This window comes from Bacillus rossius, chromosome 12 (assembly GCF_032445375.1).
Source record: "Bacillus rossius redtenbacheri isolate Brsri chromosome 12, Brsri_v3, whole genome shotgun sequence".
In the NCBI taxonomy this organism is placed as follows: Eukaryota; Metazoa; Arthropoda; class Insecta; order Phasmatodea; family Bacillidae; genus Bacillus; species Bacillus rossius.
In genome coordinates this window covers 4,317,329-4,338,317 of record NC_086339.1, presented here as the reverse complement: position 1 = coordinate 4,338,317, position 20,989 = coordinate 4,317,329, and the positions used below count along the sequence as shown (strand labels likewise).

General features: G+C 43.2%; 1 protein-coding gene across 2 annotated transcripts in view; it reads right to left on the bottom strand.

Annotated features, from left to right (window-relative positions):
- Positions 1-1,092: 1,092 nt before the first annotated feature.
- Positions 1,093-20,989, bottom strand: part of LOC134537391 (organic cation transporter protein-like) — a 152,620-nt gene continuing 132,723 nt past the window's right edge. For both annotated transcript variants that reach the window (XM_063377761.1, XM_063377762.1), the window contains exons 4-12: positions 19,268-19,371; positions 15,710-15,864; positions 14,849-15,017; positions 12,199-12,328; positions 9,263-9,449; positions 8,584-8,712; positions 4,524-4,714; positions 3,926-4,068; positions 1,093-3,007 (exon numbers count right to left, since the gene is read on the bottom strand). In XM_063377761.1, the coding sequence (XP_063233831.1) occupies positions 2,941-3,007; positions 3,926-4,068; positions 4,524-4,714; positions 8,584-8,712; positions 9,263-9,449; positions 12,199-12,328; positions 14,849-15,017; positions 15,710-15,864; positions 19,268-19,371 (1,275 nt within the window). In that variant the 3' untranslated portion in view covers positions 1,093-2,940. The remainder of the gene's footprint in view (positions 3,008-3,925; positions 4,069-4,523; positions 4,715-8,583; positions 8,713-9,262; positions 9,450-12,198; positions 12,329-14,848; positions 15,018-15,709; positions 15,865-19,267; positions 19,372-20,989) is intronic.

The window sequence follows — 20,989 nt, the reverse complement described above, 5'->3', positions numbered from 1 at the left end:
TCTACAATTTTCGTCTAAAATACTTTTTTATGCGACCAACCATTAATGCGAGGGGTAGTATAAAAAGGGTTGGAGGACAAAAATCTACTTTCGTAGGTACAACATTGAATTCTTTCAGATATTATGTAAATCTTATAATTTTTTTCTAAAATTTTTGTTTGTAACAATTTTTGATAAAACAAACTATTATTGCAAGGGTTTGAAAAAACCGGAGGTCGATCAATCATCTCTACCATGTGCACTACCGAATTTTTTCTTATTTTTGTTTAACTTTCTATATATTGACTAAAACTAATTAAAATAATATTTTTCTAACCAACCCTCAATTACTGCAAAGGGTGGAAATAACAAGATTTGAAAGTAGAAAAATTTACTTTTTATAATAGATTTACAACCGAATCCGTTATAATTTATTTTATGAATCCTAAAATTAATCTAACAATTTGGCTGAAACAATTTCTGATAAAACGAATTATCACCGTAAAAATGAGGTTTAAATTTAAAAAAAAAAAAATTGAAACTTTTCTTAGTGTCAAGATCATCTTAATATTATCTTAAACCTTGGTGCAAAGCAAATTTTTTTTTTCGACCACATTATTAGTGCAAAGGATGAAAAATAGTGTTTAAAAGTTAAAATATATAATTACTTTATTTGACATATAGTATGAAATTTGTTCTACCTTAGTCAATTGTGTTAATATTTGCAATGAATATAAAATGAGCAAATATTTAATCGATAATGTTGTAATATTGGAGAACATAAATATGTTATTTACAATAAGTTCTTAAAATGTTCCATAATTTTTATAGAAGTTTACAAAATATTTCCAGAGGAAATAGGGTAGGTACTTCGAAATCTGTCGATTCCTGTAGGCTCTACCGAAAGGGATATTTTTTCTTAAATTTAAAATTAGCTAATTATATTTTATAAAATGTATAAGCACGGATCTATTTTGTACTTTCAAATTTTGCTTATCGTGTTAGATGACGAAAAACCAATATTTCGTTGGGACTTTCGTGAACTTAAAAAAGAAAATGAAACATTTGGGTTCCTTAGATTACCCCTTACCCCCGTTGAAATAAAAAATTAGGTTTCATTTATAACATTTATTGCACATGACTTGTAACACATTAAGTACAAAACAAAACAACAATAAAATTACATTTAAAAAAATGGTAATAACATTTTATGCACAAATACTTGTAACATTGTACACACAAGGTATGAAAATATATTTACTTTAACTACGGCACAACTATTAAGTATGAAATTTTATTAACAATATGTTTTATTGATAAACTATTAATGTAATATTGAACTATTAATGTAATAATGAGCAAAAACTTTATTTCATTTGTGAAAAATGATTTTATTTTTTCATTTAAATTATAATCAGTCAAATTAAAGCTCAAAATAACTTACTTCAGATTTAATTTCGAGGCATGATTTTTTGGTTTGTGTGACAAAAATTGCACTAGGAATCTAACTTTTTATACATTATATACACAATATATATCTACAACCATGTACACTTTTGTCATAAAAAATGTTAGTAGGTACATAAGATGTACGGTTTCAAACACACTTCGTCAATAGACTGTTTCTATAATAATTTTCTTAATCTTAAATGTTATTTACATGTTTAACCATTTTAAGAGGTATCATCTCACTTTTCATTGTTGCCTTCGGCAAAAATTTACACCACCATTGACGACTGTTTGAAGTATTTCATTTTAGAGATGTACAAAAAAATTATAATTTCCTAATTGTAAAATATATATTTTTAAACCAAACATCAGTTTAACTTATAAGTTTACTAGCAATCTATTAAGTAATCAAACCAAGTATTTTAATAATGTATGCACTGTGAAATAGCACTGAAAATTATAATAAGGGTTTGATTTAATATAAAAGGAGAAATTCACTTTGAAATTCGCATTCGGTACAAAGAACATAAATTTCTACAGGAACCTTCAGTCTCTACAAAAAAAAATGTTTACTAAAAGAAAAAGACCACGAAAATCGATACATAATAACAAATATTAAAAAAAAAAACACCCAGATCAGAACCGAGGCCGGTATCCCAAGACAATAATTATGGTTTAGGTGTAGAATTATGCTACACCTGTTCCCTAACCGTATTCCTAGAGCACGATAGGACACGACCAGCCCCTTATTTTTGGGAAATTATTCTGATGTCCTCTCCGTTGCTGAACTGTTGCCCAAATTCTGCGCTCTTTTTCGTTGATTTCGTCCAGATGGCGAACCCCGTTTGACGCCATTTCGGGGGGAGTACCATGCGTTCTGGTGTGCCAAATGAAACTTTTATGATAGCGAAACTATCCTGGAATACATCGTGTACACTTCAATGGTCATAACAAGAAATAATTGCCACTTGAAAAGTACTTGAGAAAGTTAGAAATGTGGTATTTCTTTTTGTGCGATGGTGCTATCTCTAGTGCTTTAGCCATAACAATTGTATCGGTGGTTGCGGAACGTCCGCTAGAATGCGTTGAAACCAGTTTCTAGCTTCGCGCAAGGGCACCGTTTATTAAAACTGTTGAGGATTTATTTCCTTAGCTGAGGTTCGGTCTGTACACGTCCTGGAATACGGCCCCGCGAATTGGGTTACGGTCGTGTCCCTGCAAGGCAGTGCTTACCCGGACGTCTTGGAATACCGCCCCAAAACACAATTTAAGTTGTGCGGCTGGTGTTCGCCTGCAAAGTCCTTGACGGTTGACGAGCTGCGAGGAGATGACTGCGACAGAAACCTGGAGAATGACGGGTCAAGTAGCTAATAGGGTTCCCAGTTGCGCGGTACGCCTCGGAAGTGCAGTATCCGGCAATGGTGGAAGAGACTGACTGACGTGTGGACGCGGCAGGTCGGATGCTGGGAGACATCCGCAAGGGGAAACTATCTGTTCGGATGCAGAGGGCCGTCACTCCGCGAAGGAGCCGTTGCAGGTTCCGTTGCTGGACCTCTTCACGACCGGCACGCTGTTCTTCCTGCAACGGGAACAAGGCTGGTGAGCATCTGCACCGCGTCACCGACACATCTGCAGCATCCACGGCAGTGCCCACCGGCATACACTCGCATTCTAATAGCATATTGCGTGCATACACGCGCGTGCTAGTGGACACATAGTCAGCAAAATAACTTATATATAGAGGCCAGATTAAATATATCGTTTCACAAAACACATCTATGTTCAAAAAATAACTTTTTCACATTTGTAGGCAATCATGATAAGTTAATTGTATAATAAGTAGGTACTATATAATTTTAACCCACTATTTAGGATGTTTTATATTTTGCTATGAATACTCAGAATTGTAGCTTGACATGGTGTAAATATTGCGTAACTAATAACTAGAGACAGTAGAAATTCGCGTTTTCAATGACCATGGATCATGGGTAGACTCCGTGGTCTTGTATGCTCTCAGGCAAATCACAGCTGCCCATTGGCTACTGACTCGTGACAACTGTTAACTGGGATGCTCTAGGAAGCCCATGTGGTGTCGATGGAGGCTCAGCCCGGAATAGGTGCACTTACTTTGGGAATCGGCAAGTTAAACAACGTAGTGCAGGTGGTAGCTATGTACCTGTATGGTCACGAGACGTTAATTTAAGATTCTACACACAAACATTTAAGGACATTTTATCCCTTTCTTTGAATTTAATATGCAGGTTAGGCCCCATATGGGCAAGTGTTTACCTTGTGGAAGGTAACAAGAGTTGATGCTTGCAGTGGTTAGGACTCTGATGGGGCCCGGCCTCACCTGGTATGAGTGATATCCAGTTACTCGCCCTTTTCGTGTCAGACGAGGGTTGAAAATGTTACAAACACTTGAGCTGGAATCGATCAGGCTGGTGGAGTGTTTTATGTTGTGACCTGAGGAACGGCGGTAGGGCTTGGGACGCACCTGGGGTGCGCGATGTCCTCCCCTTCCTGCAGGGTGCCCGGCATGGGCTTGTTCGCCGTCTCGGGCAGCAGCAGGGTGCTGAGACCGCCCACCACCCCCAGCACCCCCAGCACGCTCATGGGCACCCTCGCGCTGATGCTGGACTGCAACAAGGACCACACAGGCTCGGACATGTGTTGGCGCCACGCGTGGAGGAACGATCTCCCGGATCGCACTTGGGCCAAGATCTTTGGGACCGGGGATCGAAGGGCATCGGTCAGACCAGGGTGTTGGTATCGGACCCAAGACCCTGGCCCACGACAGAAGAGGGTGGTATGTAAATGTGAATTCAATATAACCATCGAGATCAAGGTCAAGGTGAAAGGACCCCTCCAGAGGCTTGCTGGAGGCTTGCCCATTGGGAATTTAAGCCTCTTTGGGGACAATTAATGCCTTTGACTTCTCTGGACATAGGGAAATGTTGGAGGAATCCTGGACACATAGAGGCCACCGTGACGTCACGATCCGAGACGGCGGGGGACAACCAGACACGTCAGCCGCGATCCAGAGACAGCAGTACTCGCGGTGTGACGTCGCCGGGGGGAGGGTGTCGGCTCACCAGGTTCCACAGGTAGGGCACCGTCATGAGCGCCACGCCGGCCGGCAGGTTGGAGGACCCCACGCCCAGGTTGCGCACCACCGTCGGGAACAGCTCGGCCGTGAAGACGGGCATGATGGCGTTGGAGCAGGCCACGGCGAACTTGCCCACCATGGCGAAGGTGATGGTGAGCCACTCCAGGTCCTGCCGACCTGCGGGGCACGCGACAAGGTCCTTCTGTGATCGACTGGTCTGTCGTCCTGCCCGGCGAGAGTTGCAGAGCCTTTGTAACGTGGTTGAAGTAGTTGCAGTACACAAAGCATCTCTCTATCTAAGTGGATATGTGCAGTTAATCACGTCAGTAAAATTCATTCTTAAACTATTAGAAAATCACACAAAAAAATTACTTCGCTGATTTTATTGGCAGGATCTGATTGGCACATAGTGCAGTTTTGACTGATGTGCCGGTCAGGTTTATCATTTTTGGAGCTGTTCTCGTAGTTCCAAACTTGTAATGCTGAAGCTTTAAGTGAGTCATTGGGTGCGAACACATGCGATATGTTCGGGAGTTGATACTACTTTCACCACGTGACCCTGGGGCCTTGCATCTATTGGCCATCGCCCATTTATCGCCCCTCCAGTTCCTGAGTTACAGAAACACTGCTATGGTCAAGTTCTGTCTGGAAATAGTCCTTAGAGGGTACTGCTCCCCCCTTCCCCCCAAAAACGTTCCAACAAATAAATTATTTACCTTTCTTACAACGCCAGTAATTGTTTTCTAAAGAGAGGCTGAAACCTTTTTTTTTTCTCAAGGTCCAAAACCTCTTCGTGCGTCTTTGAAGCTGGATGTAAATGAGTGACAATTTGTGTTGATGAGAGGGGCAATTGTCGGCGCTGTGTAACTGTCACGAGGGCTGGTGTCACTCGGTGTAACAAGTGACACCAAGGCAACTCTCTCTCTCTCTCGCTCTCTTCAGCGTGACCTGTGATTGACCCCTGACAGACAATTAATTGCCGTCCACACTTAAAATGGAAAGGACAGGGAAGGCATAACATTTTAATTGGCAACTAAAAATTTAAAAATTGCATCAAACACCTCTCAAGCAGATATAAAAAATCACTTGCTTATTGTTTTACCCGATCATCTTTTTTGTTGATATTATTAGCAAGTAAATTCTGATAGCTTACTATGTAAAACTACAAAGTTTCTTCACGCCACTTGAAAAGTCTAACAAGTTGGACAGAATTTCACAAAATATTTTAAATGAAAATGAAAATCGCAAAGGTGTATGGTTGTCTTGGTTGAGTTATTTCATTCACTACGTTCAGAAGGATTTCCTCTTCGAAGGTCAGTTTCGAAATGATTCACGTCAGTTCAGGTTTGTTAACTGCCGCTGGTATTTTTTGACGTGACAACGTCTAATAAATCGATGAACGTCGGCTGCACGAACGAAAAAGGATGACTCATTGTCCCGTTATGCACATTGTCCCGTTACGCTGTGTCCCGTTATGCTCATTGTACGCTTGCACCGCATCTATCTCTCTTCCACTCGATTGGAACAACCATCGATTTGACTTTTTCGAGGCACATAAACTTGAAACACTCCCATTCGTTTCCTACTTTTCCTATAATCGTCCTATCCTTAACAGAATAACACAGATTATAAGAAGTTAAATAGCAAACATTTATAAAAGTTATAGTTAAAATAATCTGTTCGTTAAAGTAATAAACATATTTGAATTAATGAGTGCAAATAAAAGTAAATTTATCAATTAAATTGTACTTAGATTTCATTTCACTCCTTCTTTGTATCCATACAAAATAGTAATAATTCAATAAAAATGATTAAATTTTATTCATAAAAGTATGCAATAATTTCATCAATGTTTTGTTATGATGTTGTCACGTTAAACTATCGTGCGTAAACCGACTTTACAGACAACCAATTTTTTTAGTTACCGTCAGGTCAGTTGCCTGTTGGGCGAACAACAGCTGACCCCGTGGTTCGGAGACTCGCATACCCCGCACACTACCGCTGGCTCTGGTGATAACATTTTGATACATGAAATACGTTTCTTGAGATACTGAGTATTTCTTACTAAAATTGTCACATAAATTTATATTTTAACTACTGTTTCGTTCAAGCATAAATATTTTAACCACGGAAAAGATGATCGAATATTGAGTAATAAGAATTAATTAATTTTCTTTTATAATGATTATTAATGTGCGCAGCTGATACTGGAAAACTATTTAAGGAAATGGTTCTCAAATAACTTTAACTATTGGAGGTACTGGGATAACACAAAGAATCCGAAACCAGCATTACTACGAACACTATTTTGTAGTGATAAAGTGGTTTTCTCTACATGAATATTTCTGTTACATTTACAAAAAAAAATTATAGTGTAATTTGAACATGTCAGTCATTCACTAATGTAGAGACAGACACCCCACGCAAGCTACCCATAGAAAAAAGTTTTGCTGCCCAAAGACACACTGCCTTATTTGCCAAAACAATTTTTTTTCACATAGGGTACAGTCGGCTAATGATCCTAACGATCATAAAAAAAACTGGCATTAAATTGCATGTGCGACTTTAAATGAAAATAAATTAGAAATTTCGAGAAGACTAGCCTATATATATATATAAAAAAAAAAAAAATCCGCGATGCGACAAATCACAGCTCTATGTTGGAGTGGCATTTTTAAAATGTATGTGAGTTTTTGTTTTGTTTGCCATGGCTGATTCAGCCTGATTATTCTGGCAGGCGTGAGCCAGGGGTGAGGAAAGTGTTCAGACGTGGAGTTTAATAGTTTTTAATATAATAGAACGCCTGAAGGTAATTTTATTGATTTATTTTACTGTCTAATTTTCAGTGGAAAACTGTCGCCTCGTCTTATACTTAACGACATATATATTTAGTGAGAAGGTACATAGAAGATACCCTTAATAAAAACTTTAGACAAAGAAAAAGCGAAAAATACTTAGGACAATAAATTAAAAACAAAATTAGTAAATCAATATTTAAATATACCTAACGTATTAAATATATAGTAATAAATTTAAAAAAGATTTTTTTTAATCTATTAAATGCTATAGTTGTAACGGTTTAGTTAAATATTTTATTACGGATTCGTTTGAATAAAAACTAACAAAGAAAAAAACAATTTTAAAAATAAACAAATTTTCTTATAGTAAATTAAACTTATACACACATTCGTGCTGATTCAATCACACATGATGCACGAGACCAAGAGACAGGAAAGGAGAACAGTGCAGTTCGCTCGGCCATACGCACCAGATGATTGTGGCTGCAGTAGCTGTATGACGTGGCGGAAGGGCAGGAGGTGTAGAGGGGAGGTGTAGAGGGGAGGTGTAGGGGAGAGGTGTAGAGGGGAGGTGTAGAGGGGAGGTGTAGGGGAGAGGTGTAGAGGGGAGGTGTAGATGGGAGGTTTATATGGGAGGTTTAGGATGGAAGGATTAGATGGAAGGATTAAGATGGGAGGTTTAGATGGGAGGTTTAGATGAGAGGTGTAGGGTAGAGGTTTAGAAGGGAGGTGTAGGGGGCAGGTGGAGGTCGGAGGTGTAGGGGGGAGGTGTAGGGGTGAGGTGTAGGGGTGAGGTGTAGGGGTGAGGAGTAGGGGTGAGGTGTAGTGGTGAGGTGTAGGGGTGTGGTTTAGGGGGGAGGTGTAGGGGTGTGGTTTAGGGGGGAGGTGTAGTGGGGAGGTGTAGGGGGGAGGTGTAGTGGGGAGGTGTAGGGGGGAGGTGTAGGGGGGAGGTGTAAAGGGAAGTTGTAGGGGGGAGGAGTAGGGGGAGGTGTAGGGGGGAGGTGTAGGGGGGAGAAGTAGGGGGGAGGTGTAGGGGGAGGTGTAGGGGGGTGGTATAGGGGGGAGGTATAGGGGGGGATGTGTAGGGGGGGGATGTGTAGGGGGGGATGTGTAGGGGGGGGATGTGTAGGGGGGGGATGTGTAGGGGGGGATGTGTAGGGGGGGATGTGTAGGGGGGGATGTGTAGGGGGGGATGTGTTGTGTAGGGGGGGATGTGTAGGGGGGAGGTGTAGAGGGAGAGGAGGTTACCTGCGGGAACAGCGAGGGTCAGCAGGCAGGCCACGCCCCCGCCGACCAGCGTGAGGCACAGCGGCCAGCGGCGACCCATCTTCAGCAGGATGAGGATGCTGATGGCTATGGAGGGTATCTCCACGGCTCCTGGACACAGATGCACCAGCCTCGTCACACACACGCGTCTCCTGGCTACCCAACACTGCTGGCAGCAGCCGGGTACGTCTTACCAAACTAGCGGTCTCGTTCGTCCTGTGATGCCCGAGAGCTTGAAGTTTCTGATGTCATACTTCTCTAGGCCTGTTATGGAAAAATTATGAGAGTGAATTTTTTTACAATGCGCGTGCACCGTGCAACGAAATTTTCCACAGGAATAAAAAAAAGGCTACACAAAAATTATTTATCGTAAATATCAGTGATGTAAGTTGTGTTCATAATTTTTTTTCAAATGTATTTATATATGTGAGGTTTTGTTCGTGTACGTATAAATCATTACATTATAATTTAATAATTTTTGAAATAAATCAATTAGAATAAACACTTATCATATTTGTTGATTTTCATTATTAATTAAAACGTGACAATTTTTCGTGGCGTGCAGCCGGCGTTCATCGATTTCATAAGACGTCATCGCGTCAGAAAGTCACACGCGAGTGCAGCCGGACTGCAGTAAAGGTGGTGAGGCGGGGGGTCGCACCTGATATGACGGTGTTGACGTACACGTCGCCGCCGATGTTGGCCAGGTTGAGCACCAGGCCGTAGTACACCAGGTACACGGCGAACCAGATGACGTACAGCACCAGCGAGATCTTGCGCATGTGCGGCGTGCGGAACAGGTCGAGCACCCCGGCCTTCTCCTCGCCGGGCCGCTTGGCCTCCATCATCTGCGACCAAGCCAGCCTCCGTGCTGCATGCACTACTGAGGTCGCGCACTCGGGGGAGCTGAACTGTTGCCCCTTGGAAGGGCAGCCCTTCAGGATTTTTCTGTCAGTGGTTAGTTTAGGTTAGGTTAGGTAGGTCACTTTACAAACTAACCACTGTCAGAAAAATCCTGAAGGGATGCCCATCCAAGGGGCAACAATTCAGACAATCTTTCAAAACCACTTCTGTCAGAAAAATCCTGATGGGTTGCCCTTCCAGTCGCTGTACAAAAAAAACATTGCCAGAAAAATCCTGAAGGGCTGCCCTTCCAAGGGGCAGCACTTCAGTCGCCCCACACGCACGTTTGGCGGTGTGCGCGCGACTTGCGACGAAATTTTCACCGGATGGAATAAAAAAAAGGGGGGTTTGTCTGTGAAGTCGGTTTACGGACGGTAATTTTACGTGAAAACTTCCGCACTGGATGGCTGTGATTGGTGTGCTTACGGTATACATATAAGCCCAGCCAAAGAAGAAACACAGACAAGGCTGCAATGTTTTTAACACATAGCTGATCTGAGAATCTTTTCGCTAAAAATACATGACTCTAATTACACGGTATAAGACAACACTTTTCGAGGGGAAAATGGGGAAAACATTATCTTTGAAAGATTTGTGCAATGGGAATGCATGACTTGATGTAAGCCTTTGGACAGTCGCACCTGTGTTTTCGTACCATGTGCGTCTCTGCCTGAGGACGGGAGCAGATAGCAGTTCCCGAAACGTCGCTTGTTTCTGTTTTGGAAAACTATTTTTTTGTTTCGTCCTTTCGTTTTGTCGTGTATTTTGTCTCGTTTCAACTGTTGTGCTGAATTTTTTTGGGTTCAATATTTTTGTGCTGTCATCATTTGAGGGGGTTTTTTCGTTCTCTTAGTCCATTTTTCTTTGTTTTTCTTTGTTTGTTGACCATATTCCTGTTATGGAATATTATGTGGTGTTTATGTCCTGTTGACAACAGCATTTTTTTGCTTAATTTGTGTTTTTTGTCTTTTGGGTATTTTTTAGTTTTCTTCTACAGAAAAAGTGCTTAGCAATGGCGTATGTCCAAAAGCTTACATCAAGTCATCCTCTGTCTCCTGTATTCTCCTACATGTAAGGTGCCACAGTGGCTAATTGTCTCGATCACTCGCTTCACGACCAAAGACGATAGAAAGTTCGCTTCCCGGCGAGATCGTAGACACGAATGTTCGCGAGTGGGGGGAAAGAGGTGGTGGGTTTCCTCGGGGTACTCCCATTTCTCCACCACCAGTGCATTCTGTCTCAGCTACTCGTCAGCGGATTTGCCCTGCATCCCTATCTGAGGACATCAGTTATTAACGAGGTGCCAGCCAATCATTGCTCTTTATCCACCGGGTATCCCTTCTTCGTATTTTTTAATGCAAACAAGTCAAAAACCACCCCGCCTCTTTCAATTTGAAGTGAACTTGTTATTATATTGTATTGATTGACACCTATGTATCGTGTAATCCTGATTTTAATCGATTTATATATCATAATAGACACCAGTAAAAGCATCTAATGTTCTAATGGGCGAAATATCCTGTTATTCGTTACTCATTACACAATTAATTCCTTACTCTGTTGTGCATAACATAATGCACGTCTTAATTAAAATTTAGTATTTCTCTTGCTCATTTTTTGAGCGGTATGGCTGTGGTGTTTTGGGTGGAGTTCGAAGTGTTCGAACCCAGTACGCTGCAAATTTACAGCGACAGAATCAATGTTGACCTGCATGAAATGTACCTACACTACATCCGCTGATTTCCGAGCGAATGCCAGCACCATTCAGCGCTGATTCCCGTGGATGTCTATTGGTTTGCGAGTCAGCAAAAGTATCTTCATTGAACTGAAACGCGCCATATTGTTCAGAGTTTGCGTCAACCCCTACTCGAGAGAAATTTGAGGGAAGCAATAGCATATGGTCGAACGGGAAGCCTTCTTTTCACAGACGAGAGAGCCAAACGCCCGATCGTGCATCTTCGGTTGTTTTTTTTGTTCATTGTAAATAAATATGGCGGTGTCGATAAAAGGATACCAATAGTCAATTAGGTTAGGTTAGCTACATTATAAATATTTTAAAACATTGTGGACGGTTCATTTGGTTAGGATAGCTACATTAAAGAAATGGAAAAAAAGCATGCACTTCGGGGAACTTCGGGTTTTGGCTCTCTCGTCTGAGAAAAGAAGGCTTCCCATGGTCGAACCATCCAACCACTTGTCTGCCTCAAGAAGACAGTCTCTTGTGTATGTCTCTATGAGGGACTAGTTGTTATTGGGCGGTGAATCAGTGCGATCGCTGATAATTATCATAGAACCAGACGGTAGTTTTGCATGCTGAAGGTTACAGAGAATACGGAATGACTGCAGCAGGGGTCTGTCACGGGACAATGGGAAGCCTAAGATGCACATCAAGTTCTGTCCCTGCCCGATTACACCCGAACAATTCACCTTCGGCCAACCTCGGGTTTATTTATATATATTTATATTTCTCTGTTTATTTTTAACGTAGCTATACTAACCTAACTAACCGTCCATAGTGTTTTAAAGTGTTTTAATGTAGCTTACCTAAACCGACCACTTTTAATATTTGAATTCATTTTTCCTGTGCAAAAATAAAACAAATCCCGAAGTTGGCCGAAGGTGAATTGTTCGTGGTGTAATCGGGAATGGCATAACTTGATGTACATCTTAGGTCTGGCACGGGACAATGGCCACCTGCTGGAATATCTTGTCCGTGTTGGCGGGCAGCGGCCTCTGGTTGACTCTAGCCGCCTCCTGCAGGATCGCCATGACCTCGTCCTTCCTGCCCATCTCCAGCAGCCAGCGCGGGGACTCTGGCAGGACCCTGTGGCAGAACACGGCGTCACTCCTGTCACTCCTGTCACTTCTGTCACTCACGGGGCCTCGCGGGAAGCAGGAAGGGTCATTGAACATTTTATATATGGGACTTACGGTACTCCTAGTTTACGATGGTCAGTATGGTGGGGATAGAAACCAGACTTTGACAACAAATATGAATACATTATGTGCCGTTTACCATAATTTTCGGGCTCAAGTTTAATTTTTCATTTTTAAAGAAGGAAACCCAAAAATAAAGTTTCAATTTTGATTTCATTTAATTTTGATTCCATAATTGTACTCTCCGACATAATCTTGTGCAAACCAGTGCACCTGCGCTTGTTCACAGGCCCCAATTAGATACTTTTGCTGAAGATTGGTTATCGCAACAGCTCGGCCGCTGTTTGCATCACGTTTTCTCCCTGTAACAGTATGACTTTTAGTGCTAGCGAACGCTACCCCAAGCCCACCGCTAGCATCTTTCATTTCTCAGAGGCAAGCATCGGTAAGCTGTTTGGCAGCACGTCGAGGAACATATTACAGGCCTCGGCGACACCTCGGGACGGTCCACGCGACGCCTTTCCCAGGCGACATAAAAAGTTTTGACCCCCCTTTCCTCTTCTCCCCCCTGTGGTTTCTTGTTTCTTGGGAACTTCAACCCGGAGCATCGACCTCCAGTGAACCCGCGCAGGGTACATAGTCTCCCCAAGGACATACGCCCTTGTCCGACAGAGCCCTCAGCGAGCCCTAGCAGCGGCAAAAATCCCTAACCTTGCTCTGTCTGCTGGTTGCGAGTGCGCCCAGTGCACTCTAGCGGACATTTCGGTGACCCTCCAGCCTGTTTCTCCTCTTGGCCGCCAGAGCGCACTACTCATCCCTCCCATTAGAGACAGCTTGTTATAATCGAATTTGGAAGCAGTCGCGGTGCGATTGCGACCTTAGTTCGCCCACAACCCTGGTGAGCGCGCGGCTAGCGCTTTTGCAGTCTCTTTAGCCCTTCGGGGATCTTTGTGTGATTTAGGTACCACCCTTCTCCACTATTTGATTGAGTTATTCCTTTTAATTAAGAGATGCGGCCCTTCTGGGGACACTTCGCGTCGCGATTCCAGATGGACTGCATTAGATTATCGGTGGATCGGCGAGACGCACAGCAAGACTTCTGTCCGGCCATAACCGAAGATGTAGTCAGTTAGACAAGGGATGCTATCCCTATAAATTCTTTTAAGTATTTTAGTACGTCTGTACACAGCAAAGTAGTTTTTAATTTTTTTTTTAAACTATGGAAACACCCGCGACTCCCGTAATTCCACGATCTTCAGATCCGGACGTGCTATGCTTCGGGCTCTAGAAGCTACCTTCCCTGTCTGGTGAGTTCCTATCAGTTTTATTCCCTTACCTCCCCTTATCTTTTTGCAGGCATTTTCTGCCAAGTTTGCTCACTGTCTGTGTACCAGTTCTGATCATGTTTGATTCGGACTGTTCACAGACAGGTCCAAGAGCTGGATGCGGACCTAGCCGCATTTTCGCACACTCCCTCTCCAACAAACAGGCGCCCTGACGCCATGATGACTGCTGGACTCTGGCCAGCGAGCATCAGACCTCCGTTCCTACAATATTTATGAACCTTTGGAATACATTTAAATTACTACGTTTGAAGAGATAAGAACTATATAAAACTTTCGTTCTGGACTTTAAGCGCTTACATTGGGATTGTTTTTGCCTCTTTGTATTTTTTTATTGATTTTGTTTATTTATATTAAATGAAACCTTTAATAATCTAATTAGGGCCAGCCCGTATTTTTAACATATCTGAGAGCTTTTTTTAATTATTTAATTTAAATTATATTTTAACACATTTTAATACCTCTTATATATTTGTCTCTCATTAGACTGTTATAAGTTTCATCATTTAAATAAATATGGAGTAATTATATTCAGACTAAATCACACCTTGTTTCTGTTCATTCATCATGTCCTTGTGAAACTAAAAGGTCCACTGTTACAGCAGTGTGTAATGTCAATGGTAGTATTTATGTATTTAATCTTATTTACCTACACTGCCCCAACGTAACAAAATTGGTAGCAGAGCGTGGTTATAAATAACAGACGAAATTAATTTTTTTTTTAAATTAATGCATGTCCCAAAAATCCTAATTTGTGGCACAATAAACACTAATAGTGCAAGCCAATAGCTGCTAATGCCAAATATCATAATCTTAGGCAACTAAGGGAGTTCCTTGGAAGGAAATTACAGCCTGGGCGGACACTGTATGTGCGACCTCGCTGCCAGAGTGTGAAACAGACTGTTACCTCATCACCATAGGGCGTAACAGGCTACGACCTCGCCACCATAATAGGCATGTAACCTCGTCACCAGAAGGGTACGAGCGTGTGAACTCACCACTAGAGGGTTAAACAGGCTGTGACCTCAACACCAGGCAGGGTAGAGGCATGCGAGCTCACCAACAGATGGGGTAGAGGCACGCGAGTGCTCACCACCATGCGGGGTAGAGGCGCGAGTGCTCACCACCAGAGGGCGAAGAGCAGCACGGAGGGCAGTGTGATGGCCAGCTGCAGGTGCTTCCAGTCGCGGATGAAGTAGGCGATGCAGGCGATGGCGATGTAGCTGAGCGGCACGGGGAACAGGTAGGACACCCCTGAGATGGTGCGCCACTTCCCCCCCACCAGCTCCATGCCTGCGACAACACACGTGACCGCGGCGGCCCGTCAACTCTCGCGGACATGTGGCTTCATCACCCAAAATCAACAATTAACTATTAACAATTTTTATTTCTAAATTTTCCCATGACAAACAGTGAAAAACTGTGCAGGCGCTTCTTACCCCGAGGAGACTAAGGGACTACAAACCATGTGCGCTCAAGGGAGAACAAATAGATAACACTAAGATAGACCAGAGTCGTGGCTCCGTTCCACTACGGAGTATTGGAGTAGAAGTTGTGTCTATGCTTACAAAACATAACAAAGGCACAACTTTCAATGTGACTGGCAAAGCCAGCTTTAATTTCTTAATGTCTTTACCTTATTTTCTTACACAACAAGTTACAATGTTTATTAGGAAATACTTTAACCGTCAAAACAGAAAGAAATACGTACGTCCAAGAAATTGCAGACAACCACACGTGCATTCACTGGATGTGGCTTTATCACTCACAATTAACAATTAACAATTTTTATTTCTAAATTTTCGTTATTTAATTTTTTCCCGTGACAAACAGTGCAAAACTGCAGTGGCGTACGTCCAAGTAACTGAATCATATCAAGAATTCGCCACGGGCATGAACCGTCCAAAGGACAACGTGTCAGTTAAACCTGGAGCGTGCGTGAGACAGACTGTGCGAGAGGTATGACGTATGACGAGGCCACGCACAGAGGACAAACCCGCTCATGACGATGCCCACGGAGATGAAGCCCAGACAGAAGCGCAGCGCCATGTACAGCTCCAGCCAGGGGCAGAAGGTCATGGAGACGGCGATGGATATCTGCAGCACGAGGGACCCCATCAGGGTGGTCTTGCGGCCGAACCTGCGGACACAACGAGGGGGTCACTCAGGGCCATGCTCTCCGTGACCCCGTCTGTGCCAGCTGTGTTCCAGGGAGCGGGGCGACCGAGATGCTGCCCCTTGGAAGGGCAGCCCTTCAGGATTTTTTTCTGGCAATGGTTTGTTTGTACAGTGACTGGAAGGGCAGCCCATCAAATTTCTGAAAACATTTTCTTTAAGTGTTTAAATAATCCTGAAAACTTGCCCCTTGGAAGGGCAGCCCATCGGGATTTTTCTGACAGTAGCGTTTTTGAAAGGTTGTCTGAATTGTTGCCCCTTGGATGGGCAGCCCTTCAGGATTTTTCTGACAGTGGTTAGTTTGTAAAGAGACCTAACCTAACTTAACTTAACTTAACCTAACCTAACCTAACCTAACCTAACCTAACCTAAACTAACCACTGTCAGAAAAATCCTGAAGGGCTGCCCATCCAAGGAACAACAATTCAGACAACCTTTCAAAAACACCACTGTCAGAAAATTCCTGAAGGGCTGCCCTTCCAAGGGGCAACAATTCAGCTCCCCCCAGGGCGCGGGTCGCACGGTAACAAGTCTTAAGTAAACACGTTTACAAACGCGAAAAGTGTACGGTCACACTTGAGTTGGAATAAAGTGTTGCTCAGCTTCAAAAAAAACAGACAGTCGAATGTCATCAGTTGAATGTGTTGTGGATCCTATTTATTTGAGAAAGTGTACCTCTGTTGGAGAATTACAGTCAACGTCATTTTTTAAAATAACGAAATATTTACTTGTTAATTTTTTTTTTAAAATGCATTCGGTAACATATTACACGAACTTGTGCCAAAAACATTCTCCATCTTGAAACAGAGCAAGCGTGTGCATTTGTTTTAAGTCTGCTTTGCTGCCGAATGAATCCGTGAAATCCTCCAGCTTATATTTATGTAATACCAGCTTTTACCCGCGGCTTCGCTCGCATTGAAGCCATTAAATAAGTATCATAGATCATTACAATAGAAATGAATCAATTAAATATATTTCTCTGTAACAAAAATAAATAATTTTGAATTTTGAATTTTGACTGTCGATAAAACAGTGCTACGGTATTACCGTACTCAGGGTTGGAACTTCATAACTGGAATGCTAGATGGCGTTAAAGTAGCTATATTTTGAGATTTTTTGACAAATACTTTTTTTATCTTTCGTAAAAAAATTTTTTTTTCAATAAAAAGTATCCTTTGTTTTTTTCTAATACCTCCAAGAAAATGTGAACAAAGTTTCATGATGATCGGTTAAGTAGTTTTCACGTGAAAGCGTAACAAACAAATTTACATTCACATTTATAATATTAATATATAGTTAGTAGGGATAGGAACCAATGTCAACAAGATATACCTGTAACAATGGGTGGAGAAACCCTGTAATTTCGTGGTGTAATTTACAACCAGACTGCTTGCTCCGTGTGGACTGGACGGTGGTCAATAAGACACGCCCTAATGAGACCTCTAGCCAATGGCAAGAACCCAGGGGCTAAAGTTCACCAGCCTTACCATACTCGGCCGATGTCCTCTATTCATTGGCTGACGTACATTTCTAGATCTAGCACTTCATTATTTGTAGGTTAATGCGTCACATACAACATAAAACGTGTCGGCAAATTGAAAAGCACAAGAATACAAGTGATTGAATGTTTTAGTTTCATGGAAAGAATTGGCGTGATTTTCCAGATTTTGCCGATGATATACTTTACATTGAATATGTCGTTAGAAAATATACCATCACAAAAAAATTGGTTGTCTGTAAAGTCGGTTTACGGACGAAAGTTTAACGTGACGTCATAACAAAACATTGATGAAATGATTGCATACTTTTATGAATAAAATTGAATAATTTTTATTGAATTATCACTATTTTGTATGGATACAAAGAAGGAGTGAAATGAAATCTACAATTTAATTAATAAATTTACTTTTATTTGCACTCATTAATTCAAATATGTTTATTACTTTAACGAACAGATTATTTTAACTATAACTTTTATACATGTTTGCAATTTAAATTCTTCCAATCTGTGTTATTTTGTTAAGGATAGGACGATGATAGGAAAAGTAGGAAACGAATGGGAGTGTTTCAAGTTTAATGTGCCTCGAAAAAGTCAAATCGATGGTTGTTCCAATCGAGTGGAAAAGAGATAGATGCGGCGCAAGCGTACAATGAGCGTAACGGGACAATGTGCGTAACGGGACAATGAGTCATCCTTTTTCGTGCGTGCAGCCGACGTTCATCGATTTATTAGACGTTGTTACGTCAAAACAATTTTAGCTTAATCTCCAAAACGATACCATGCAGAAAGTCTGAGGGGATGATTTCCTTTCATATTTTATTACATATTTAAACAAACCGTAACTTTAAAATTCAGTGTTGTAGCCACTTGCTACAACACAAATAAAATAGTGACAAATTTTTGATGTGTAACATCTTATCTGTCGGTATACGGCATTTTGTGGGAGTAAATTCGTAAAATGCGACGGATATGGGTAACGAGGGTGCTGCCATCTATAGTAGATGGCGCAAACCAAAGTTAACAATGACAAGAGCAAACGTTACAGTTTTGACTCTTTAGTAAAAATTTAACAAGATGTACAGTATTTAAAACGAAATCCCTTGTGGAGAATCAGAACCAAAAACAAGAATTTAGTGATTTTTCAAGTCTTTTTTTTTTCGACTTTTATCGGAGCCGTTTCATAATAGTTTAAACTTTGGTCTGCCAATCAAATGGTTCAATAGTCGACGTAGTGGCGGGCGCGGAAAACTACCGTGTGATTTGCGTGCATAAATGTAGTTGCAAATAGTTTTTTTATGGGTTTATTTATCACTCTCGACATTTTTTTAAAAGAATTCTACGTTAAAATTCGTGTGCGAGCATTGTATTATAAGTGAGTGTATTTGCAACACGGAGAACACGTTAATTCGCTCGTCACCGACGTTAGATGTTACACATCACTGGCGGGAGTTTTACGTTATGTTTCATATTTAGCTGCAGACGAAATGAGTTTGCTGCGTTATTGTTAGAGACCGGAAAAAAAATTCGCGGATTCATTTCACGACATGCTAAAATGCATATAATTGTATTTTTTATGCAACTTCTGCTATTGGTTCACTGTTAAACCTGGAGAACTGTGGGCCAATTACAGACCCTCGGTCAAAGCAGTATCGAATCACGAGTCTCCCAGTTGATAAGCCTCACAAGTCAGTAGCCAATGAACAAGGTGACGTTTGCCCGAGTGTGCACAGGATCTTGGAGTCCATCCTGAAGGTCATTGAAACCGCAAATTTTTCCATTGCCTAGTGATTTTGCTCTCGAGCGGACAGTCAGACGCGGAACGGGCTGGAGTGGGGGAGGGAGGGGGGGACAGCAGCTGGGGACTTGCCTGTCGGAGATCATGCCCGAGATGAGACCTCCCAACGCCACGCCCGTCAGGAACATCATCTCCGCCACGCTGGGCAGCGCCTGCCTGTCGCACACCAGGTCCCACTGCGCAGACACACCACGTGACACCGCAGACACACCAGGTCCCGCTGCGCAAACACACCATGTCCCACTGCGCAGACACACCAGGTCCCACTGCGCAGACACACCAGGTTCCACTGCGCAGACACACCAGGTCCCACTGCGCAGACACACCACGTGACACCGCAGACACACCAGGTCCCACTGCGCAGACACACCAGGTTCCACTGCGCAGACACACCAGGTCCCACTGCGCAGACACACCACGTGACACCGCAGACACACCAGGTCCCACTGCGCAAACACACCAGGTTCCACTGCGCAGACACACCAGGTCCCACTGCGCAGACACACCACGTGACACCGCAGACACACCAGGTCCCACTGCGCAAACACACCATGTCCCACTGCGCAGACACACCAGGTCCCACTGCGCAGACACACCAGGTTCCACTGCGCAGACACACCAGGTCCCACTGCGCAGACACACCACGTGACACCGCAGACACACCAGGTCCCACTGCGCAAACACACCATGTCCCACTGCGCAGACACACCATGTCCCACTGCGCAGACACACCAGGTCCCACTGCGCAAACACACCATGTCCCACTGCGCAGACACACCAGGTCCCACTGCGCAGACACACCAGGTCCCACTGCGCAAACACACCATGTCCCACTGCGCAAACACACCATGTCCCACTGCGCAGACACACCAGGTCCCACTGCGCAGTCACACCAGGTTCCACTGCGCAGACACACCAGGTCCCACTGCGCAGACACACCACGTGACACCGCAGACACACCAGGTCCCACTGCGCAAACACACCATGTCCCACTGCGCAAACACACCATGTCCCACTGCGCAGACGCACCAGGTCCCACTGCGCAGACACACCAGGTTCCACTGCGCAGACACACCAGGTCCCACTGCGCAGACACACCACGTGACACCGCAGACACACCAGGTCCCACTGCGCAAACACACCATGTCCCACTGCGCAGACACACCATGTCCCACTGCGCAGACACACCAGGTCCCACTGCGCAGACACACCAGGTCCCACTGCGCAGACACACCAGGTCCCACTGCGCAGACACACCACGTGACACCGCAGACACACCAGGTCCCACTGCGCAGACACACCATGTCCCACTGCGCAGACACACCAGGTCCCACTGCGCAGACACACCAGGTCCCACTGCGCAGACACACCAGGTCCCACTGCGCAGACACACCACGTGACACCGCAGACACACCAGGTCCCACTGCGCAGACACACCACGTGACACAGCACTTACACCACGTGACACAGCAGACACACCACGTGACACCGCAGACATACCACCGGCACCTCAGTTGAGTTGCAGTGTGCACTCAGACCTTCGTGGAACACACACGGAAAAAATGTTTCTGTGATTTTACAGATAAATTCCTTTGCAAACCAGTTGCCAAGAAATAGTTTGTAACACTACAATAAAAGTAGTTGTAACTTTGCGCAACACATGACAGTGTTTTTTATAATAATAAAAACTTTTTTTTCCCAGAAAACACTGCTACCCTAATTGCAACATATTTGTATATTTTTATTTTTGTTTCATCCTCGCATAAATTTTTTAACCTCGGAAAAGATAATCGA